This window comes from Ahaetulla prasina, chromosome 3, assembly GCF_028640845.1.
Source record: "Ahaetulla prasina isolate Xishuangbanna chromosome 3, ASM2864084v1, whole genome shotgun sequence".
NCBI lineage: Eukaryota > Metazoa > Chordata > Lepidosauria > Squamata > Colubridae > Ahaetulla > Ahaetulla prasina.
This window is the reverse complement of record NC_080541.1, coordinates 211255206-211279826: the sequence shown is the minus strand read 5'-3', so window position 1 is coordinate 211279826 and position 24621 is coordinate 211255206. Positions and strand designations below refer to the sequence as shown.

Sequence of the window (24621 nt, the reverse complement as noted above, 5' to 3'; positions counted from 1 at the left end):
AAGCCAGGTCTGTTTCTCATTCGTCAACAGCAAACTGGCGGGTTAATAGGGGGAGGGCGTGACGTGTCAGCGTTGGTCCATTTCGTTGGGTGGGCGATATTCTTGCTGAACGTGGTGTAAAAGTAACCGCCCAAACTTGGGGTCTCGGCGTGTGCTAGATGCTCACCCTCTCACGGTGAAAGGCTCACTCACTCGGCCTCCTGACCATATAGCAATAGCATATATAACATACCGCTTCACAGTGCTTTAAAGCCCTCTCTAAGCCAGAGGTCTCCAACCTAGCTGGCTGGGGAATTCTGGGAGTTGAAGTCCGCCAGGCTTAAAGTTGCCAAGGTTGGAGACCCTTGTTCTAAGCAGTTTACAGAGTCAGCTTATTGCCCCCAACAATCTGGGCCCTCATTTTACCAACCTTGGAAGGATGGAAGGCTGAGTCAACCTTGAGTTGATGTCCCAAAGGTGCTTTTTCCAGAGGCAACTGGACTTTCTGGATTTTCTTTGAAGATGGTCAAAGAAAAGAAGATAGCTGAAGAAGCTTCTTAGATGAGAAACGAAACTTCTTCAAAGAAAAACCAGAAAGTCCAGTTGCCTCTGGAAAAAGCACCTTTGGGAAACCATGACTAGGATGACTAAGAATCGCCATAGACACTTGGGTTGGTGAGACTCGAACTGCTGGCAGCTGGCAGTCAGCAGAAGTAGCTTGCAGTACTGCATTCTAACCACTATGCCACCCATGGCTCTTGCTGTAGATTTTACTAAGGGGGCTGTTTAAAGACAGATGGGATGATTCCATATAAATCCCAAAAGTGATTTTTTCAAGAGGCAACTGGACTTTCTGGATTTTTTTTCTTTGAAAATGTTTAGCTTCTCATCCAAGAAGCTTCTTCAGCTCTGGCCGGATGGTGGGGAATGGAAGGATGTAAACTTGCACACAGCTGGTTATTTGCATTCTTTTTAGAGAGTCGTTTAGGCCACTTGGAGGTTTCTTCAGTCAGAGCAGAAGAAGCTTCTTGGATGAGAAAACGAAACGTCTTCAAAAAAAGCAACAGAAAGTCCAGTTGTCTCTTTAAAAAGCATGGGACAACCATGATCTGAATGACTGAGAATCTCCATAGTTGATTGCATCTGAAGTGTGTTAATGGATCTGTTACCTGTGTTTTTCTCCAATAGCAAATTGTTTATGAGCTGCATTAGTGAGTATTGAGGACAGGATATATACTGAATGCTGTTTCTTACTTGGAACCAATATTATTTTTGATCCAAAGGTTTTTTTCAGTATTGTCAAAAGACATATTACTCACATACAGGTAGTCCTTGACTTACAACAGTTCATTTAGTGATCTTTCGAAGTTACATAGACACTGAAAAAGGTTATTTATGTCCATTTTTCACACTTACAACCTTTGTAGCATCCCCATAATCATGTGATCAAAATTTAGATGTTTAGGAACTGTTTCATACTTATGAACATTGCTGTTTCCTAAGATCATATGGTCACCTTTTGACAAGCAAAATAGGGAAGCCAAATTCACTTAACAACCATGTTACCAACTTTTCAACTACAGTGATTCACTTAGCAACTATGGCAAGTAAAGTTGTAAAATTGGGAAAAATTCATTTAACAAATGTCTCACTTATCAACAGAAATTAAGGGTGTAAGTCGAGGACTACCTGAATATAAAACTGTTCCTTGCCTTTTGGAAGAAGGCTGTAGTCACAACATTTAAACTAGGGGGAATCCTTAACAATTTTTCCATTTGTATTTGATTTCATTAAGATGTAAACTATTAAAAATCCCTGATTCTTTGGCTTATTTAAAATGTAGTGTAAATAATGTTCTTTCTTGTTTTATTATAATTTTTATATTATTTTTTTAAACTCAACACATTATGAACAAGTTCTTTTAATTAATTAGTAATCTGTAATAAAGCATTTGTGAAACTATTAACATTCTTTTGTCATCTGTATTTTTCTTTGAAACATGCAATTATAAAATATGAAACCAATATTAGATCAGAAATTATTCTTCCTATCAAAAAGGAAAATTAAAGAGAAATACTAATTCACATAGAAAGTATTTTACATAACTGAAAATTTTGTATGACCTGCCTTAACACTTCTGAAATAAATTAGGAATTCCATTATTCCATTAGGAATAACTATCCATACCTTCTCTTTTGTTTTCTTATATGTTCTACATCTGTTTACTTTTTTTAATATTTATATTCTGTCAAAATACTCATTAAAAATCTTTAAAAGGTGTCCTGATATTCATATCCATCCGCCGAATTGCAGCTTGTTTGGCAAATATATCCTTGAAAGATAATCTGTTGAAAATGAGGTCAGAGCCTGAATTTCAGCTTTCATTTTAAATGTTTCCATAATATCTAACTGTAAAAGAAAAGCATTGGAAATTAACATTTTAATCAACATTGATATAGATGCATAATTCAAAATACAAGTCATCTTATGCCATGTATTCCACATAATAAATATAAAATGTAAAAATCAAAATCCAAAATACAGACCAGCAGAGGTTATTTGCTACAGAGGTTATTTTGCTACAATATTGTGCCAGATGAATTGTGTGTCGTCTCTCTGTCCTCATTTACATCTTTTAAATCCAGCACATTGTCAGGACATGTCAAGCCTATACATCTCAGACATTTCCTTCAGCGCGTAGGCAGCTACGAAATGCCAATGTTCTTTGCCTTTTTAGGTAGGCACTTAAGCCTCAACTGTGTTATAGCACGAGACAACCTTCTGATGTCCTCTTCTAGACTAGAATCTTTAAAGTCCTATGGAAGCACATCTTGTTTTCCCCTTACATAGGAAGGCATGTTTAGACCTGCTGCTGGTCAAGAAGTCATTTTATCCAGTTCAAAGCAATATTATGCAGATCGGTTTTTAAACTATTTCTTGATTCAAATATCAAAATTAAGGGTTTTTTTTAATTATTTAGGCTGGCAAGCTAATGTTTATGTTGCACAGCAGAGAGGATCACCTGAGTTCTGGAGTTCTTTTTTCTAATATTAATAGAGACAAGTAGAATTCCACAAAACCAGCTTTATTATCCTCTTGGTGCATGAGGCAACACAAACATGTCAGCATGGATTTTCTGCATCTATATTGCCAGACTCCCACAATTTATCAGCACACATTACAAGAGATCTCAACCAGATAGTCTACTGCTGTAGCTATGCTAATATTTCACAGTAGGTTGCAGCTCTGGATGTATCAAGACTTTCCCACTAAAACCAAGGGCTGCCATCACATGTAACCTGCTGAAGTGGTTGTTGAGACACTGTCTAAAGGATTTGTGGGATCCCTGCATAGTGTCAGGATTCTGACGGATACCCTAATTAAATCATGAGCCTCTAGCCCAGCTTCAAAAGAAATCCAGTTATTTATTAAGAGCTTCATGTCGGCACATTTCCAAGTGAAGCCAGCTCTGTCCCTACGTAATTTATGTCCCAATCATGACCCTGTTTCCCCCCTCCCCGCCAGGGTGTGTTATCAATGACATTTGCCAATAGAGCAATCTCTCGGGTTGTAGGGCCACTCCTCTCTGGCCGCTGAGGGTAACCCTGGGATATAGCCTTGAGAGAGATAACTCTGGAATGTGCATCTGTCTTTGGCTGTTATGCCGTTTCGTCAGTTTCCCATCCGCCCTTGCTTATGGCAACTCGAGAGCAGGCCAGGAATGCTTTGCGAGTTGACACATAGAACATATCACAAGGGAACATAACCTGCCAACATGGCTACTGGCATGCTGTGCAGAGGAGAGTGGACTGGGAGGATATACATGTCCCACTCAAGTAGCCAAAAGATGATGGGCAAATTATTGTATAATCATTTCATCACTGTCAAATGCAACATATCTTCTAAGATCAAGGCTTTTGCCAGGAAACGTTGAAAAAAGCACTAGTTAAAATTTGGCTCAGAGCAACCAATCCCTTAGCATGGGCTGAAGTTCTGAAGAAGGCTCGTGGAGTTATTTAATTAGTCATTCTCAAGTTAAAGAGGGGACATGTAGTTACATCTTATATTAGCTCTACTAACAGAATATAAATGAATCTGCTCAAACTGCTTATAATACAAAATACAGAGTTTATTAAAATCTATACGTACTTCTTTTTTCCAGGCTGACTCATGAGCAATATATGGTCTTGCCTGTAAAGCAGTTAGTTTACTCTGATCTTCTTTAGTCAGTGGAATTAGTGCACTCTTAGGAACATTCAATCTAAAAAAATACAGTTTGATTAGTCGGTGCTTATTTTTACAGTTACAGATTTATTTTTATTTTTAATAAATAATAGTATGAAACTGAAATAAAAACCCAATAAGATTAATACTGTCAAATATTAATGTTCAACCAAAAGCTTTGCACATTTTAGGAACCATGAAATGTTACCTACCAGTGGCTCATCATATAATAGGGACACTAACATAGTTAATGTGTTTCTTTGCCACATGTCATTAGTTAGTGCTTGCCTGTTTTGTCATTTTGCTACAGGGAAAGGAACAAAGGAGGATAATAGTTCACGATGCTTCATATCTGCTCTAAGTCTCTTAGAAACTGGTGCTCTCTTTTGCTACACGTTTGGGACATTGTGCATTTTTTCTCTCACCCAGGCATTGGGATAGAGCTACTAGTGCTGCTGAAGACTTAGATGTGATGAAATTGTACATAATACTGTTCTATAGAGGGAAGTGTGTTTAAAATTTAAATCAAAGTGGACAGAGAAAGCCCTTCTGTCATATCTCCAATAGAGATTTAGCATGCAGCAATGCACCTTCTATGAAAATCAGATAGAGCAGAGCTGTATTCTAGCATGAACATAGCGCCCAAATAGCAAAATTTTGTGTTTTCTAAATTTTATGATTATTCTTTAAATAATTCATTTTTACAGTCTGAAATATAGATATTAAATGAAAGCCTGCTATTCAAGGTTTGGACAAAAGCAGATTTGAGAATGAGTTGATAGCACTGTTCCAATATTTGAGGGGTTCTTACAAAAATGAGAGGGTCAAACTATTTTCCAAAACACCAGAAGGCAAGACAATGGTTGTAAACTAACCAAGGAGAGAAGCAACTTAGAACTAAGAAGAAATTTCCTAACCGTGCAAACAATCAACCAGTGGAGCGGTTTGCCTTCAGAAGTTGTGGGTGCTCCATCACTGGAGGCTTTTAAGAGGAGATTGGACAGCCACTTGTCTGGAATGGTATAGGGCAGGGATGCGTTCTACTTACCTTTACTACCGGTTCGCAACAGGAGCGTTTGCACGCATGTAAAGAAGCTTCTGCGCATGCGTAGATCACCCATGGTGATGTCATGGAGGTGGTGGAGCCTCTCGCTGGTTTTACTACCAGTTCTATAGAACTGGACCAAACTGGGAGCAACCCACCACTGATACAGGGACTCCTGCTTGAACAGGGGGTTGGACTAGAAGATATCCAAGTTCCCTTCCAACTCTATTCTATGTTCTACTCAGTATTTCATGTTATTTGGAAGAGACATGGAAGTTCTGGCAGAAAACCCTAATAGATCAGAATATATATTGTAAGCATGGGACTTGAAATTCTTATGTTAAATTGATATATATATTTACTGTTTATTTCTACATTTATACAGGTAGTCCTTGACTGAGCCCCAAATTTCTGTTGCTAAGTGAGACAGATAAGTGAGTTTTGCCCCATTTTATGATCTTCCTTACCACAGCTGTTAAGTGAATCACTGCAGTTGTTAAGTTAGTAACACGGTTGTTAAGTGAATATGGCTTCCCTATTGACTTTGCTTGTCAGAAGGTCACAAAAGGTGATCACATGACTATGGGACACTGCAATTGTCATAAATATGAATCAGTTGCCAAGTGTCTGAATTTTGATCATGTGACCATGGGGATGGTACAATGATTGTAAGCATGAAAAACTGTTATAAGTCACTTTTTCAGTGCCATTATAACTTTGAGTCACTAAATGAACTGTTGTAAGCCTAGGACTACCTATACTTATTACATCGTGGAACATACATAGTTTTGTGTGCCACAACTGAATGAAAAATTGGAAATAAGTCAAAGTTCTAGTCATGCAATACTCTTACATGTATTAGGGTCTTCAGAAATCATGGGCGCTCCATCATTGAAGGTTTTTAAGAAGAGACTAGAGAGTCACTTGTCTGAAATGGTATAGGATCTCCTACTTGACCAGGGAGCTGAGCTAGAAGACCTCCAAGGTCCCTTCCAGCTCTATTCTAATTTAATTCTAATTATCCTACCGCCTTGTCCCTTGAAAATTTATGCAGAATGAATCAATAGAACTTTTTTAACTATTAAGGAAAAGTAAACTTTTTTTGTTTTTTAAAAAAATTGAAAGTATGATAGTTAGAAAAACTAACCGATAAATGTCAGATGGAAGGAGACCAAGCCATCTTACAGCTGGAACTGTGAGGCGATGGGCTTCAAACGACATTGACTGAAATGTGAAATCACAATCTTTTTGCTCAATATATCTGTTTTTAGTAGACTGAAACTTAGTATAAAATAAGGCTTTTAATAATTAATATCATTGCAGGCATATATACTCTGATTGACTGATTATGTGCCATCAAGTCATTGCTGATACTTAGCATCAAATAGATAGATAGATACTCTCCATGAGTATCCTAACCTGTCCCTAACCTGGTCCTTCAGTTCTTCCAATTGTGCATTCACAGCCAGTGTAACTGAGTCTATCCACCTTGCTGCTGGTTATCCTCTTAGAATTGTCTACTTGGAAATATATTATTTTTATACTCCAAATTGTGGCAGTGCTAATTGCTTAGATAATGGGAGAATCAGGTTCTCTTTTTCACTGCATTATTTGATTCAGCTCTTCTAAAATTTCAGCAGAAGTATAAAAATTATGGGTTACATCCATTTATGAATTAATCTGTTCTGTATTAGACACTTCTTTATGTGGCAATAGCAGTTAAATTAGCCAAAGGAAAGAACAACAAATGTTACAGTATGCAATAAAGCCCAATTCTCTTCTTCCCTGATGTGCAGAGTGAGCATTTGTGGGGTGAGGCAACATGTGGGAGTGTGTTTATTCATTTCTCTCTCTGCAAGGTTTTGATTAACTGCTTTTACACCGCATCAGATGTATGAGAGATATCTGCTAATCAAGTAAGGAAATGCAGTTAAGGGGAAGGGCAGTTGAAGAAATATCTTCCATCCCAAGCCTAGGTATTTTTTAAAATTCTTCCAGTGCCATAGGCATACAATGCTGCAGCAAATATATGGTATTCCATACTGGTGGCTCAACTTGTTATTCTTTACAGAAGGGAAGAGGGAATTAAGCATTTTCCCAAACAGTACATGGTTGCACCATAGCTAACCTTGTGCTTGATTATTAAAAAAAAAAAGCATTGGAAGGATTTGGGATGGAATGACATTTGCAGACTGGGAGTGAAATTAAAATTGAGCTATACCTCAGTTGAATAACTACTGTAAATATGCCCTAAAAGTTTTCTTCGCTGAAAATTTTAATAACAAAAATGGTTCATGTTGTGAGCGAACACTTTTTATATTTACTGTCTCCTCAGAATAGAGAAGATTGAGTGGTGCCATAGTTGAGGTGTTCGACTGGCACCAAGAACACCCAGGTCTTTCTATCTACCTTTTTGTATACTTTAAACTTTGGGCCAATGATTATCTCAGTCCAATCTCCATTCCAAAAGTGTTGAGAGGAAAATAGGAGAAAGCAATATTATGTATGCCATCTTTAGCTTCTGAGTATGAGTGCGGTATTCTGTAATCTAATAAATAAATAATAAAATATTCATGGCACATAGGATATATGCATTTTTTGAGGTACCATAAATCAATGTGACAGTGTTTTGCATAAGTTTTCCCTCTTCTTATTTTAAGACAGGTGTTGTCATGATACAAATTTTAACCAGTTAAAGCTTTTTTAATATTTTTTCCACCTGTAGTCCATCAGCTTCTCAGTCTAATTTTGTCTTGCCATCCATGCAGGCTTGACATTCTCATTATATCTCTTTTAAAATTCTTTTACCCTTTTTATTCTTCAAATGTAATTAAAATATTCTCTTCCTTCCATGAAAGCACAGGCAGATAGTTGTCAACAAGATACAAGTGTTCCCTTGATTGCTTTCTCTCTAGGAATCTTGTGTTTCTGTAGATTAAGATATGACTGTAGTCTCAATTGGAGTTTCTGCTGGCTTCGTTGTTACTACTGATTATTATTAATGCCCAGTAGGAGTCTCTCTTGCTCTGAATGAACTACCAGTATATTTTTGACCTTTTTATTTAACTTGGAATTCTACCTGCTAAAATTCTCAACATTTGAATTGATGTTCTAATTGTGTGACCAATCCCCATCAGTTTCAAAACAACCTTACAATTCCAAGCCAAAATATGAGAAAGTGATAAAGTATGTGTGTGTTTGTGTGTGTGCTCACAAGTGCACACACACACACGCTGTTACATTTCATTCACTGTGAAATAACATGACAAGTTTAAATTTAATAAAAACTTACCACAGATCCATATTTGTAGATACTCATTATTTCAATACCTGTACAGAAACAATATTTTAGCAATGAATTCCAAGTGAATTAATTAATACCAAATATATGCATGACACAGATGTCCCAGAGAAGACACGGAGTTTTGAAGTTCCTAGTCAGTAGCAGTGCCAGACAGAAATAATGAACATATTTATCACATTGCATTATATGTGCATTGAGATCAAGAGTACTACATATTACGATCTTGGTAGTGTCAAGAGAGACACTTGGAGGAAGAATAGAGATAGAAGAAAAAAGAAGTGAAAGCAAGTGAAGAAAATAGAGTATAGTAGAATGTCTGGAGGAAGAGAAAATGGGTCTTGTATGAAAAAGTATTAGTGGATGTATAAATCTGCCAACAGAATGAACTGCTGATTGAAGCAGAATGAAAAGTACATTCCAAAATGCAACAGAACTATGTTGAATAATGGGTATGATAATAAGTATGAAAAAAGTGGCAGGTAAAATAATGAAGGGGAAAAAGACTGTGGATGAAAAAAATGTTAAGCAAACAGCAAGATAATATGCAAAATCTGAGAAATAGGGTGTACCTTTTGCAAAGGGTAGAGAAACCAGATTTCTGTTCTTCAGGGAATCAGTGACAAATATACTAATGTAATAAAACATGTATTATACCTTTGTTTATTTAGATGTAATATATGATAGTCAAGAAAATTGAATTAGTTCCCATATAAAAGGTGGAATAAAAATCAAATCAATAAAAAAATGTTTTGCATGAATATGCAAAAGTCCATTGCTAAGCAGAGTAAAAGGAATATAGAGCATGCGTGAGAATTAATAATAATAATAATAATAATAATAATAATAATAATAATAATAATAATAATAATAATAATTTAATTTTTATACCGCCCTTCTCCCGAAGGACTCAGGGCGGCGCACAGCCAGATAAAATCAACAATCAATAAATACAATATAAATAAAAACAGTACTAAAAAACTTATTAAATTTGGCCCCTGAATTAAAATACATAAACCATAAAACCCATATTTAAAATTACAAATATTAAAACTAATTCTATGCCAGTCCTGCATAGGACAATTAGACAATTAAATGTTTAGAAAATAGTTCATATCTGACATAAGATATGGATCTGTGATGTTCCCTTGTCTTTTAATGTTACTCAATGTATAGGAAATTATTTTGGTGATTTTAGAGGTATGGTAGTTGACAATGTGAATGCGTGCATTTTTTGTCTGCAGATCAGATAGCAGGTACAGTATTGCAATCCAAGCCTCTCCCTCCACCTGGTTTGTACATAGATCAATTTCTTACCCACATACAAAAAGGGCTGGGTCACAATATTATGCCTATCTTTGTCTCTTACTTTTTTGGCTGTTCTGCAGAAGCCACTGATGCAAGAGATAAGTTATTGCCTGAAAACCTGGATGGTTTGCAATGAATGTTAAGTAGATTGTATGATCTACACAACAGTCAACAAGAAGTACAGATCTGAAAATTAAAGAAACAATAAACTAGACAGTTGTGTTTGACAGGGAAGAAAGGAGTTTGATTAGAGAAAGGAGATGCATTTGTCTATCACAGTAAAATGTTTCATAAAGGTGACAAAATAGATGGAGAAATTTTAAGATATCGAATGCTGATAAAAAGTTAGTGGGGAGTAAGTGGTTTGAAGCAATGAATGAAAGTTTGTTTTTTTAAATACCCAAATGGCTTGTAAAAAGTATATATACTTCTGCCTGTGTTGTTATATAAGAATTGAGTATGTCAGGACTCAGGAGAAACATAACGTAAATTGAATACAATGGAAATAAGTATCTGTGATAAGAAGAGGAAAGGTCATGAATGGATTAGTGTTGAATGCTAAATAAAACCATTATAACCATAAAACATAATTTGAGGAAGAGTGCAGTCTATTTCCCTAACAATGTACAGATTCCACACCTACATTACTGGATCCCCTGGCCAGATGGCAAAGACATGGAAAGGAATAACAAATGATATACATTTATATAAATTATTTTGATCTATATTTTCTTTCTCTAAGTTAGAGCCTTCTTTTTTTGGATTACTATTTCTTACTCTTTTTTGTGTAGCATACTTCCTTTAAAACAAAATATATTACAGGGTCATAAAAAAGGAGTTTTAGTGTAATGGGTATTTATGTCTGTATATAATATATACTAGTGTATTAAAATCATTACTGAATCTGAATGTAAAAAATGGGCTGATCACTGGGACCAAAAGGTTTGTTCTAAATGTTTACTGCCATCTATGGATCATTTGGATTTTCCCCACCACGATCTGTTATCCCTAAAAGAAAGGGGAGAGGAAGGCTGAAATCTATCCCTTGTCAGACTGGGCAGAATTGTGGAAGAAACAGAAAAAGAATTCTTCCTCTATGCTCAGACAGAATTTTTTATTTATTTATTTACATTTATATCCCGCCCTTCTCCAAAGACTCAGGGCGGCTTACAATGTATAAGGCAATAGTCTCATTCTATTTGTATATTTACAAAGTCAACTTATTGCCCCCACAACAATCTGGGTCCTCATTTTACCTACCTTATAAAGGATGGAAGGCTGAGTCAACCTTGGGCCGGGCTTGAACCTGCAGTAATTGCAGGCTGCTGTGTTTTAATAACAGGCTTCTTACAGCCTGAGCTACCACAGCCCTTATCACTATGTCTATATTAGTAGACATATGGTATAAATAGATAGAGAATCCCCATACTTACCATGTGGATCAGCATCCATGAGAGCAAAGATTGGTACATGACAAGTATCCCATAATTTTCTGACTAGTAGTCTTGTATTGATATCTGGTACACCTTTTCCCTGAAGAAATAATTACAATATTTACAAAAATGATACATTTTTCAATGTATGTTTAGACATGGTTGTACTTCTACTCAGCAAAATTCTTCATTACAGAATTCCAAATTCAGCTTTCAATGAGTATAATCTTTTTTTTACAATTGTTCATATTAAATGGATGAAACATTAATACAAAGATAATAAAATTCACACTCACAAAATTAATAACTTAAAAGCTGTATAAAAAATTGGTGAAAACTGGGAATTAAGGCATAACATACATTGCTCATTAAAGGAATTTTTAAAAAAAAACATCCAAAAGGTAAACCTGCTTTTAGATATAAATCAGGCAGGTATCACAATTTAAAAGACTTGCAATTTTTTTTTTTAAAAATGTATTTTTAGTGTCTCAATATACATTTGGGTAAATGCCAAGATGATCTCATCCTGTAACGTTGTAGGGATGAGGTGATAACCCATCCGAAAGGTTGGCCTTGATCTCCACAGTGCTCTATTCACACCAGAGGTGATATTCAGCAGGTTCTGACTAGTTCTGGAGAACGTAGTGGAAATTTTGAGTAGTTCGGAGACCCAATAAATACCACCTCTGACTAGCCCCGCCCACATCTATTCTCTGCCTCCTGAGTCCCAGCTGATTGGGAGGAAATGGGGATTTTGCAGTAACCTTCCCCTGGAGTGGGGTGGGAATGGAGATTTTACAGTATCCTTCCCCTGCCACGCCCACCATGCCATGCCCAGCAAGCCATGCCACGTTCACCAAGCCATGCCACGCTCACCAAGCCACATCCACAGTAGTAGTAATAAAAAAAATTGAATCCCACCATTGATTCACACCCATGACTAGAAATAGTATCAGTAACTCTTCCTACATATTTTATATCAGCTAAAATTCTGGATTCAGAGCATATTCATACACAATGAAAGCTGGAATTTTGCTCTGCTCTGCACGCACTAACTTTCTTTACCTATGAACCTATTGTCACTATGGACAATAGATGCAGAGAAAGTCATTGGAAGGACTCTGTACTTTTATCTCCATTCCTTCTCTAAAAAACCCAATTTGCACATTCCCACATAACACATATCCTTTTGATTAGATTAGCATTCTCAAGGGTTTTGTTTTCTCTTTCCAATTTCTTTTTCTTTTCACTCTGAACATACACTTCAGGTATTTCTCTGGGTCACTCTTTTTCCATAATGTAAGCTCACACTACAAACTCTTTATCTGTAGATAAAATAACTAAGGCTTTTCTATCACTGAATTATTGTCTAAATAAAGCTTATCTCTATTTTCTTTCATACAAGCACCAGCCTCAAGAATACCTTCAGTTACACTCCTAACTTTAGTGTTTCTCTTTCCATGCATTCTTTCCACTATATAAAGCTCTCTGCTATCCAACAATGCATTGCAGTTGGAACTAATGGAGGCCCACTGAAGCCAGAGAAATCTCTGTTAAGTAGGAAAGATATTGTGCCTTAACGACAAAGATAAATCTGCAACCCCTCCTAAGCGTGCACTTGACCCTTAGAGCAATGTGGCATTGCTGATATACTGTAAATTATGCAACATTTTCCTGGATAGACAAACCACCAAGCTTCTACTTTAACTAGACTGAGCTTTAACTCATCAGCTATCTGTCAGTACAGTCCCACAATCAAACATTGATTAAGCTTTTCAGATGATATATTTTTGTCTGTAGCTAAGTCTTCAGAAGATGAAAAAAAGGAAAGGTGACAAGACTCTAGGGAGACATGGTTCCTGCTATTTTAGCCTGAATCAGAACCTTTTTTTATTACTTCTGCAGAGTATGAAAAGAACTATAAGCTTTCGATCCAACAGTGACACTGTGTGAAAGCTGTGTAAATATGAGGCTGAAACCTCAGCTTTTAGGGAGTAATGGGCACCACTTATTAGTTGGCTGGGCTTGTGTGTTTTGACCATAAATAAACAAATGGTTCACTAAGCAAATGGTTGGAAATAACCCTTCCAAGCTCCTGTCTTACCTCTCCCTACTTGGAAACCCAGAATTTTTTGAGATTTACCCAGATTCTTTTCTTTCTGATTATTGCTCCTTCCTGACTCCTTCCAACATGAAGTGCTACTAGGTGAATCAGATTTGGCTTAATAATACTGCTTACATTATTCCTCTGTAATGATTTTGAGGTGATGACCATGTTGTCATCCTGGGATGCTAGGATAATCCCTCCATGTTACCCCAGGAATAGAAGAGAACAGCCTATGATCGCCATGCTTAACATCTGAAATACTTTGCATGCTTAACGTCTGAAATACTTCACTTACAAGTTTCACATGGCATGCAAAATAACACAAATTCTTCCACACAGCCCCAGAGCACAACAGTCATTGTGGTTGAGCAGAAACACCTTAGCACTATTTTCTCAAAAAAATAATCTAGCTATCAGTAGAATCACTGTAAAATATTAAACAAAGTCTTTACAAGAAGGGGATAATTGATAGCATTGAAAATTGCTGAGATGAATACAGGAGAATTTTAAAAGGGTTATGCTTTCAGATTATACCGGTAGTGGTCTACCTCATAGTATAACCAAGGCAGTTTCGCTTCTTAAACCAGACCTAAATACAATTGAAATGAATCTGGATAATTAATTTTATTTGAGAATGATTGGATTTGCTTAGAAAAATGTAAACTTGTACCGTAATTATTATACTTGGGGACATTTTACAGCAGAAGTTGTCATCTAGCAGTCTCTGAAAAGTTGCATCTTTTTCTATAATTAGAATAAATTTTGCAGTTGTAATCAGATCTGTAAAATTAAAGGATTCAAGAAAATATACTGGAATGCAATTGTACTACATAAAGGATTGGATATTATATAATTTTCTGTTACAATAATATGAACAATTTTAGCATCAGTGATGCCACTTTATATGGAATCTTTAGTAAATTTTGTATTTGAGTCTTTGTTTTGTTTTTTGTTTTCTTTAATCTACACATTTTGCTAAAAGGATACTTCTTATTCCTTCTACATTAGATGGTACAGGTGTCTAAAAAAAAGACATCAAATTGTTTTAGAAACTGAGTAAAATCATTCTTTCAAATAAGTTGGACAATAAAAAACAAAAGTAAATCTCTAAAAGTCTTTTCCAGAATAATTAACTATAGTAATTCTTCATTACTCTGTAAGTATTATGGTTTTTATATGTTAACACAATAATTCTAACCATCCTTCAAAAGTCATTACCTTATAGTGGTGATGGGACCTATACATTAGAAATACTCTATAAATCAGGAGTTTATTAGATTAAATAAAAGCCATTGGAGGGAAAAAAAAGTAGCCCTCTCTAATATTTTGCTAGTAAAATCCACATAACATTCACAACTCAGAAGTAAGATGAAGACTTCGTCATGTGCAGAAAAAGATTTTTCCACAATGTGCATTAGTTAGGTGCAAAAGAAAGTTGAGAAAGCCCAGGTATTCAGTTCAGTAAAATTATACCCAAGCATCAATAATTTGATTATCATATTAGAAACCTAATGGATATAAATAATGATTTTCTGTTACTGAATATATACAGCAATGCCATGAAATATTTGAGTGCTAAAGTATAATTTCTCTAAATTTGGGATAATTCAATGTTAATTCTTTCCCTAGTGATTTAAACATACTATACCAAATGCTATTGTAGATTGTCATGCTGAAGTCAGATTGAAAATAATTATGCAGACTGCACTAATTCTGTTTTTGATGGAATGGATGAGCAACAATAATTGTACAATATCTACAGTATAAACACTGAGTATGTATTTGCGATCCAGAGTTTACCAGCAATTACAAAAGAAGAGCAATTTTTTGTAATTTTGCAAAAACAACAATTTTTGTCTTTTTTAAAGAACTAAAATGGGAAATGTTGCTCCTGAATAAAAATGACAAGGCCTCATAATGCATTGAGCAAAAACATGTCATCTATGTATTTCAACTAGAATATAGAAATGTGTACCTTTCTTATATAAAATCAGGAAATAATCATGATTTATACATACTGTGGTACTGCAAGTACAATTTACTTTTGTACCATCTTCCTCAATAAAACTAAGATTACCAGCAATGCATCCTTTGCTAGTGGACAGCTGCAAAGAAAAAATAGTAACTTCAGATAGTAATTACATAGTCACCAGGATAATATATCTAATCATTATTTATAGGCAAGATAGGGAAAAAATGTCAATCCTAAGTGAGCATAAGTGATGTGATAAGTGTTCTTAATTATTGTAATCACAGGAACTTTTATCAGTTCTTGGATTGGCTGAACTTAATATTGTCTTAGGCAACTACTTTCTCATGTCCATAAATAGTATGACTTATTTTCATACCAATTTGACATTTATAGAAATTTGACCACTGTCCTCCAATTCTTTCCTAGACAATATTTAAGTTCTTTAATAACTGATTGCTCAAAACCATCCAACTGCAATTTTTTTTGGCAAATGGGGAAAGTTTAGGAAGTTTTCTGGCAGTGACAGTCTTGCTGGAGCATAGGAGGATGGTATCTCCCTTTTACACTATAGTACTGAAACAATATGCTGAAATGTTTCTTTTTCAAGGTGGATTATAGTGCTTATAGATTTATGAGCTGTCACAGAAAGGGCAAATAAGAATTTTCTTCTTTTCTTTTGGCTATACTGTATAGTTTGCTTCTTGAGTGTCATTAGAGAAAGGAAATGACAAGACCCCCCTAACCACACATACACAAATATATACTTTCTTCTCCCTTCTGTGATTTGCACAAATCTATTCATTAGATACAGATATGATTTTTCTATTTTTATTTTGTTATGTCTATCTGTGCTTACTATTGTGGGAAATTAATAAAAAATATTTTACACCTTTCCCCCCCAAAATGTACTAAACTATTACAGATCATGTAAGAGACATTTAATACTTAACAATATGTAGAGTCCTTCTGGGTATCTTAAGCATACAGGAAATGTCATTTATAATATTGTCCACAACCCTCTGGTTACCAAAAAGAACTGTATCGGTGTAAAAGATATCTCTGTCAGAATAAAATGTAGTTTTAAAATAAAATAATGACAGTCTCAAGAGATTTCAATGCTACTTAGAAAATAGTACTCATGAATAAATTTAGCAAAGGGCATCCCATAAGTATTGCCTGTGGGCATCATTACACTCTTCTGTCATCTTCCTTGAATCTTATGTTCTGTCTCTTCTAAATGGAACCCACAATAATTGAAAATTGTAGGGAAAACCCCCCAAGGAAGTGTTCAGGAGTATTCATATGCAGAATTTTCAGCAATGATTTTTATAACTTGTCAGAGTTTGTTGAGGTAAGATGAGGAAGAAAATATTCAGACCATTACGCAATCAAAAATGGGTTGGTTACCTTCTCTTCCAGTCTATTTTACCATAAGAGAGGATAAAAGCTTAGGAAGTGGCATGGAAAATGATGAATCCTAATTTGAGATGCTTAGAGAAAAATTTAAATGTAATAAATATTATTTTTGATGTGTGCTAACTTACTAGACTGCTCGTGGTATCTGTAAAGCTTGGATCTGATTAGGGAATAAATTATTCCTTTTATTCTCTTATTGGTATATCATTAAATGAGCAAAATTTGATCAGCCATATTAATTTATCTGAAACTTGAAACAGCTATTCTGGCATCATAAAAACACAACAGTCTTGTAGACTAATTAAGTAATCTCAGATGTAATATATTTGGTAGAACCACTTTCAAAAAGATTTCAGAATGGTGAACTAGATTTTATGCTTCAATGAATAACTTTACTGCTTCAATATTTCAAACAATATTATGGTAGTGAAGAAGGTCACAATAGAAATGCTATCACAGAGGCTATGTCTGTACAGCACAAATAAACTTTTATCAAATTAATTCACATTTGCACAATAAACTCACAGGGTAAGTGTCACATCATAGGCATCTGTTACAAGCCACATCATCAAAATGATGACATAAACATCATATGACATTATATTAAAGATATAGTTATATAATTTTTGCTATGACATCTAACACAAGTATTACATAGTGTGATGTCATTAAAATGCAGATATCATTTAATATCTCTCTTGAGGTTGTTTCTATGAAATTATAATTGGCATTAGGAATAACTCTGAAGAAGATTCACTACTAAGACAATAGTTCTATAAAAGGCAGAAATGTAATTTGAGAAAGTTTCCCAGACATGAGTCTCGCTAATTATCACAAAGATAAAGTGAATAACAATAAACACAGAAATATGTAGCTTGGATCATTTTCCTTAATAAATAAATTAGGAAATATAACATTTTGGACTCATTTGTTTAATTGGGTTCTCTTTATCTAGTGTTAGGACTTGTCTGGAGAACAGATCACATTTTAGGCCATATTTATGCAGAAATATTGAAATTCATAAAGATTCACTAATTTTAAGCACAGTTGTATATGTTTATTTTAACATTACAAATATAAATATTATTATTACCTTTTTGTTGCATAAGTGTTTGTCTGAACCATCTTGTAGATTATAGATAATATTTTAAGACACAAAGCTGAAACATAAAGCAAAACTTCATACAATTGCCTCCTGAAACATTTGCATCCCTTGTATTTTATCTTCAAGTGCTTGGCATACAATTTATTTCTCTTATTGTTGGCACTAGTTGCAAAGATATGACAATCTAGTCTAAACCTTATCTGACAGTAAGATTTTATGTCAACACCTCAGTTGAAAACCACAATAGACAATGGAGATCAATATTTATTCACTTACCTGGTGACAACCATAGCATAGAAAAACCTATAATAAAAAGACTTAAATAGTAAAGAGTGTAAATTAATAAATGAAATTAATTGAAAGAAAAATACTTATAGTGTGTGTTTGTGTAACTAAGAGAAAGGGAAAGTATATAATCAATCTGAAGAAAGTGATCTGATAATATAGAGTACAATTGTCGAATACATGCACAGAAGTGAAGGAATTCGAATATTTAATTGAATAAAAATGCTAAAAGATGTCAAGAAACATGAACTGAGATAATTGGGGTTATTGTAGAGGTATAGATTGGAAATACTGTAGAGGAATCCATAGGTTGGTAATAAGTCTAAGTTATCTTCCAGTGAATGGTGATAATGGAAGACATTTTTTGGGGAAAAAATAGAATATTCTGAATAAATGTGATCCAAAAGGGAAAAAAAAAAAGAACTAGGTGGCATGACTCCCTGGAGAAGAGCCTAATGCTGGGAAAGATTGAGGGCAAAAGAAGAAGGGGACGACAGAGAATGAGATGGCTGGATGGAGTCACTGAAGCAGTAGGCATGAGCTTAAATGGACTCCAGAGGATGGTAGAGGATAGGAAGGCCTGGAGGAATGTTGTCCATGGGGTTGCGATGGGTTGGACATGATTTTGCAACTAACAACAACAACAAGGTGGCATGAAGAGAATAGGAACACCTAGTGGGAATGATATAAAAGAGTGTAGAAACAGTGACATACATTGAAGAGTTTGTGTCAAAGAAAACAGATGAAAAGGAAGTTATAAATAATGTGAGAATGTTGAATTGAAGAATGCTAAGGCTTCATGTGTAAATGGTGTAATGGAAAATACATTAAAATATGGAGATGGATTCACTATAAATGCAATGACTGCATCTCTGTTTATCAATAGAACAATGCCATAATTATACTATTATGCAGAGGGAAACAAGAATACATGCAAAATTATGGGAGGATTAGCTTATTATGTATATCCAGGAAGCTTTAACCCAAAGATATTTTAGCAACTTGCTTATTTCTATATTATTCTTACTAAATAGACCTACAAAGCTTTGGATTTTATGAAGCAAAGTTTATGCTTCAAATCAAAACAAATAGTCATACAATTTGCAAGAGGACAAAAGTGGATCCCAATTAAATGATCAGATCCATCCATGCATTTTTTGAACTGGAATAAAATGTTTTTGAACTAAATAGATCAAGATATTGCTGAGTTTGTTTAACTTACCAAACTTTGGTGCTGATTTAGGATTGTCACTTCTTATTTGCTGTGTGGTACAATTAGATATCATCTGCAAACCTACAGCTTCTGTAAAACTAATTTTAAAAACCAAATCAGGTATTTAAAAGAAAAAGAACTAATAATCTGATATTTTATTCATCAGGATTGGTAGAATTGCATAAAAGTCAAGAATATTTTTAGCTCTAAAGATTAGAGAAAAAAAGATAAAATGTACAGGTAATCCTCAATTTATGACCAAAATTGAGCCTAATATTTCCAGGCCACTAGATGGCTATCGAGGGACGTGGTGGCTCAGGGGCTAGGATGTTGAGCTTGTCGATCGAAAGGTCCGCAGTTCAGCGGTTCGAATCCCTAGTGCCGTGTAATGGGGTGAGCTCCCGTTACTTGTCCCAGCTTCTGCCAACCTAGCAGTTTCGAAAGCACATAAAAATGCAAGTAGAAGAAATAGGGACCACCTTTGGTGGAAAGGTAACAGCGTTCCGTGCGCCTTTGGCGTTGAGTCATGTCGGCCACATGACCATGGAGACGTCTTCAGACAGCGCTGGCTCTTCGGCTTTGAAACGGAGATGAGCACCACCCCCTAGAGTTGGCAACAACTAGCATGTATGTGCGAGGGGAACCTTTACCTTTACCTTTAGATGGCTATCAGTAGATGCACTAAGCCTTAAGGGCAGGGAAATATTGAAGTTTCATTGTATTTACCACTTCAAGTTAATTCTTAATATGGGTTTTGAATCATAAAAGACAGTTTGTCTTTCTCTTTGTCTTCCTCCAATGGAGCTCCAGATGTCTCACCTGGTGCTTCATCTCCCAATGAAACAAGATGCACCCCAGGACCAACACCCAGGGAGTACACAATGGGTGTTTACACAAACGCACCAGGGGTAAAATGCTACCAATTCGGACTGGTTTGGCCGAACCAGTAGCGATGGCAGTGGGTGGTTCAGAGAATCGGTAGCAATGGCAACGCAAGACTCCACCCACCCGCCCAGTCATCATTACTTCCTGGTTTTAACCAGGAAGTAACCTGTTTTTTACCCTCTGCGCATCCGCAGAAGGGTTTGCACATGCGCAGAGGGTCTGCGCGTGCACATGACGTGTGCATGCAAGTGGAATGCATGTGCATGGGCAGTGTGTGCACTTCCGAAACGGTAGGGAAGGTAAGTAGATTTCACCTCTGAAATGCACAGTATAGTATAATACAGGGAGCTATACAGGGAAAGGCTTCATAGGGATAGTATAATCCAAGCCCCTGTCACCACTATTCCATGAAGTGATTAAGGCCTCAGTCAAACTGCCCACCTCAGAGAAAATCCCCAAATTTCAAACTTTCTCTGAAATTCACAAACCCAGACTAAATTAACTCCAACAAAACATGTTAGCCAAACTTTTAGTTATAGACTGAACAAGAGTTAAAATGGTTAATCTATCATGACCTGGCTGAAGCAATCTTGGAGTTTCAGTGCTGCCACACTGGAGCAAGGGATAGAGAGGGGGAAAGAGATAGTTGGGGTTGTGTAGTCAAAATAAAATACGTTCCCCTGGGAACCAAGGACGTTCCCACACCTGGCCGGAGGAAGGAGGAGAGATGTCACCAGACCAGCAGATGCTGCATTGATTGGGCCATGTGACTGATTGTTTGGGGTTAGGGAAAAACTTTTACTTTTAATTAGGTGAAAACAAGGGGCCCATCAGAGTTGGTTTTCACCAGATATATGCCAATTTGATATTTCCAATAAAACTGTTCTTTGAGGAATACACATGCCTCGGAGTTTTGCTTGCAATGGATCTATTACTTGGAACCCTGACATTAGCTTTTGGTTATGCTGCTGTTCTTGAAAATTTCTAACTGTAAAATTTTACTCTATCATAAGTGTGGTCCCTCCCAAATTTCAAACTTTCTCTGAAATTCAACAGGTTTCATAAATGTAGGGACAAAGAAGATGACTTGGTGGAGAGAGGCAATTACCATTACCAAAAGGGGCTGAAATATTTTTAAAGTCCAGAATGAAACACATTCTGTACTCTCCGATTTATTTAATGGATTGAAATCCCAATTATATCTGTTACTTATGAGCAGATTGCCTATAGACATATACTTTCTATGGATAAGTATAATGAAATATAGGGCTCATTTATACAAAATATTAGGAAACAGTTATTAATGCTGTATTTTGCTATCCAAAGACATTACTTTTTATATCCTTAAGGTGGCAGAAGATACTACATTATAAAATCATAATAAATCTTCTAGTCTTAGAAAACTTCTGATTTCTCAAGGTACTGAAATGGATCCAGAGTAAGTTAGTCATCATGTCTAATTTCATTTTACTTCAGTGATTGCACAGAAAACTCTTTGTCATTTAAATTTGATACAAATTGCAGTCAAATTTCAATTTTCCTTACATTTAGAAAGAATGTGATTAGGTAATAGCATTATATATAAAATTATTTTGGTTTGCTTTATTATGTATATAAACAAAAATCAGGTAAATCTAAACTCAGAAATGAATTTTCTATTTATTTTCTATGTGCTTAAACTTTGATCTCAAATTAATTAGTCCAGCCCTTATTGTATTTATTTCATAGTACTCAAGGAGTTGAACATAGACTTCAAATTTCCTATTCTGAAATTCAACAGGTTTCATAAATGTAGGGACAAAGAAGATGACTTGGTGGAGAGAGGCAATTACCATTACCAAAAGGGGCTGAAATATTTTTAAAGTCCAGAATGAAACACATTCTGTACTCTCCGATTTATTTAATGGATTGAAATCCCAATTATATCTGTTACTTATGAGCAGATTGCCTATAGACATATACTTTCTATGGATAAGTATAATGAAATATAGGGCTCATTTATACAAAATATTAGGAAACAGTTATTAATGCTGTATTTTGCTATCCAAAGTCATTACTTTTTATATCCTTAAGGTGGCAGAAGATACTACATTATAAAATCCAAAAACCTATTATGTAGCTGCATAATAAACAGTGGTGGGATTCAAGTAATTTAACAACCGGTTGCGGGCCCACACCCGGTCGCCTATGCCCATTTCTCTAGTTTTTCCAGTTCCCCTTGTAACCCTCTGGTGTGTAGTGGGATTTAAACGGTCGAGTGGGCACCGAGCTTCCGTCCCATCAATAATTCGCTGGGCTTCTGCCTGTTGCAGTGCTGGGGTTCTATGCTGAACGGCCAGAAAGAAATCTATCTTTGTTTGCCAGTCGCCTGGCTTGAGTCTGGACAATGCCTCTTTAGCGCTCCGGACGGAACGCTCTGCAAGGCCATTCGACGCAGGGTGGAAAGGCGCAGAGAGGGCATGTCGGATGCCCTCATCTGCCAAGTATTCCTCAAACAGGGTTGCCGTGAATTGCGGGCCGTTATCGGATACTAGCGTGTCGGGCAACCCGTGGGTTGCAAATAGGTGCCGCAGGGCTGCGATTACTGCCTCGGCTGTCATGGATCTCATGAGAATGATTTCCAACCATTTAGAGAAAGCGTCGACTACCACTAGGAAGGTTTGGCCGTGGAAAGGGCCAGCAAAATCAATGTGGATTCTCGACCAGGGCCCTTGGGGTTTTTCCCATTCCCTGACTGGGGCCGTTGGGGGTAGAGGTCTGGACTCTTGGCAAGCCTGGCATTTCCCTACCCTTTCAGCAATTTCTGAGTCCATTAAGGGCCACCACACATAGCTTCTCGCTAGCCCCTTCATCCTTACGATCCCTGGGTGACCCTCGTGGAGAAGGTCCAACACCTTTTCCCTCAATTTCTCCAGGATCACCACTCGATCTCCCCATAGCAGGCACCCCCCTTGAGCCGACAGTTCCCCACGTTTTTTACAAATTCCTTAAAACGCTCGCCCGGCGCAGCGGGCCACCCTCTTTGTACCCAACCGAGTACAGTCCTCAAAATAATGTCCCGGTATGATGCCCGAGCCACCTCCTTAGATGTGATTGGGCCAGAGTCCAAAGAGTCAATTAGCAGGATGGGCGTCCCGGTGGGGTCTTGATCGCCCTGGTAGTGGGCATCTGCTTAAAGCGCCCGCATGCCCCACTTCTTTTCCGGGTCGATGCTGCAGCTTGTAGGAATAGGCGGCTAAGAAGATAGTCCATCGGGTCAATCGTGGCGAAAGTGCCACAGGCGTTGGGTGGTCGCCAGCCAGTATCCCTAACAGTGGTCTATGGTCAGTAACAATTTCAAAGTCTCTACCAAAACGTATTCATGAAACTTTTTACCCTGACACAATTGCTAGCGCTTCCTTATCCAACTGGCTATAGTTCCTCTCTGTGAGGACATCGTTCTGGAGTAGAAGGCTATTGGGGCTTCTGTGCCGTTTGGAAGTCTGTGGCTGAGCACAGCCCCACCCGTAAGGGAGGCATCGCAAACCAGTAATAAACTGAATTTATAAATAAACTTACTGACCATGAGTAGGTACAGAATTAGATTTTGGTTCAAAGACTATAGAATTGCTTGAGTCTAATCTAATGCTTCAGAATGTAGGTTGCTAACCAAAAGTTTTCACAATGATATCTTTGGCACTTGCAATTTAAATCAAAGGTTACAGATTTAATAAGATTTAATAAATATATAAATAAACAATTCATATTTTACCCATAATGTTTGCATATAATACATTCGCAAGCATGGTTTACTTACTGTATATTTCCCCAGTCAGATCTGTTTTTTAAGATAAGAATAGGTGCTTTATTTTTGGACAAACTCATGATAACCTCTTCAATAACGTTTTCTATTGCTCGCAGTACCTCGGAGCTGAAAGATGTTACAAGATATAATTCCATACAGATTGTATATCACTTCCCAAGTTTCCCAAAATATTTTTCATTATTGCCTTCTAACTATTTTTTTTTAGATTTCTGAAGATTCTAGAAACATTTCATAGTGCTTTGTCTTGCTTCCAGTAGTAGAAATCAGTTCATATGTTTAAGTTTCAGTCTTAAGAAGTGCATTTCTAGCCAGTCCTCTCAAGCTTTTTTTTCATCAAGCCAAATATTTGGATCAACTGATTTAAAACAACTATGATTAATGTTTTTCAATCATATGATGTAATATTAGCTTTGGCCAGAGTTTGACTTAACTTGTTTTTAAATGCTGTAAACTTAAAATAAAAGTTCAAGGATATAATATAAGTACTTCCTCTCTACCATAGCACATTAACCTTTTGATCTGACACTTTGAATGAGTGCCTGT

At 36.2% G+C, this 24621-nt stretch overlaps 1 protein-coding gene across 1 annotated transcript; it reads right to left on the bottom strand.

Annotated features, from left to right (window-relative positions):
* Positions 1-1984: 1984 nt before the first annotated feature.
* Positions 1985-24320, bottom strand: SPO11 (SPO11 initiator of meiotic double strand breaks). The gene is made up of 12 exons (XM_058178861.1): positions 24070-24320; positions 19398-19486; positions 17879-17945; positions 16320-16428; positions 15416-15502; positions 14385-14418; positions 14068-14177; positions 11291-11390; positions 8541-8578; positions 6396-6472; positions 4129-4240; positions 1985-2388 (listed from the first exon to the last, which is right to left on the bottom strand). The coding sequence occupies exons 1-12, from the start codon at positions 24210-24212 to the stop codon at positions 2269-2271; spliced, it is 1086 nt and encodes a 361-aa protein (XP_058034844.1). The 5' UTR covers positions 24213-24320; the 3' UTR covers positions 1985-2268.
* Positions 24321-24621: the final 301 nt, after the last annotated feature.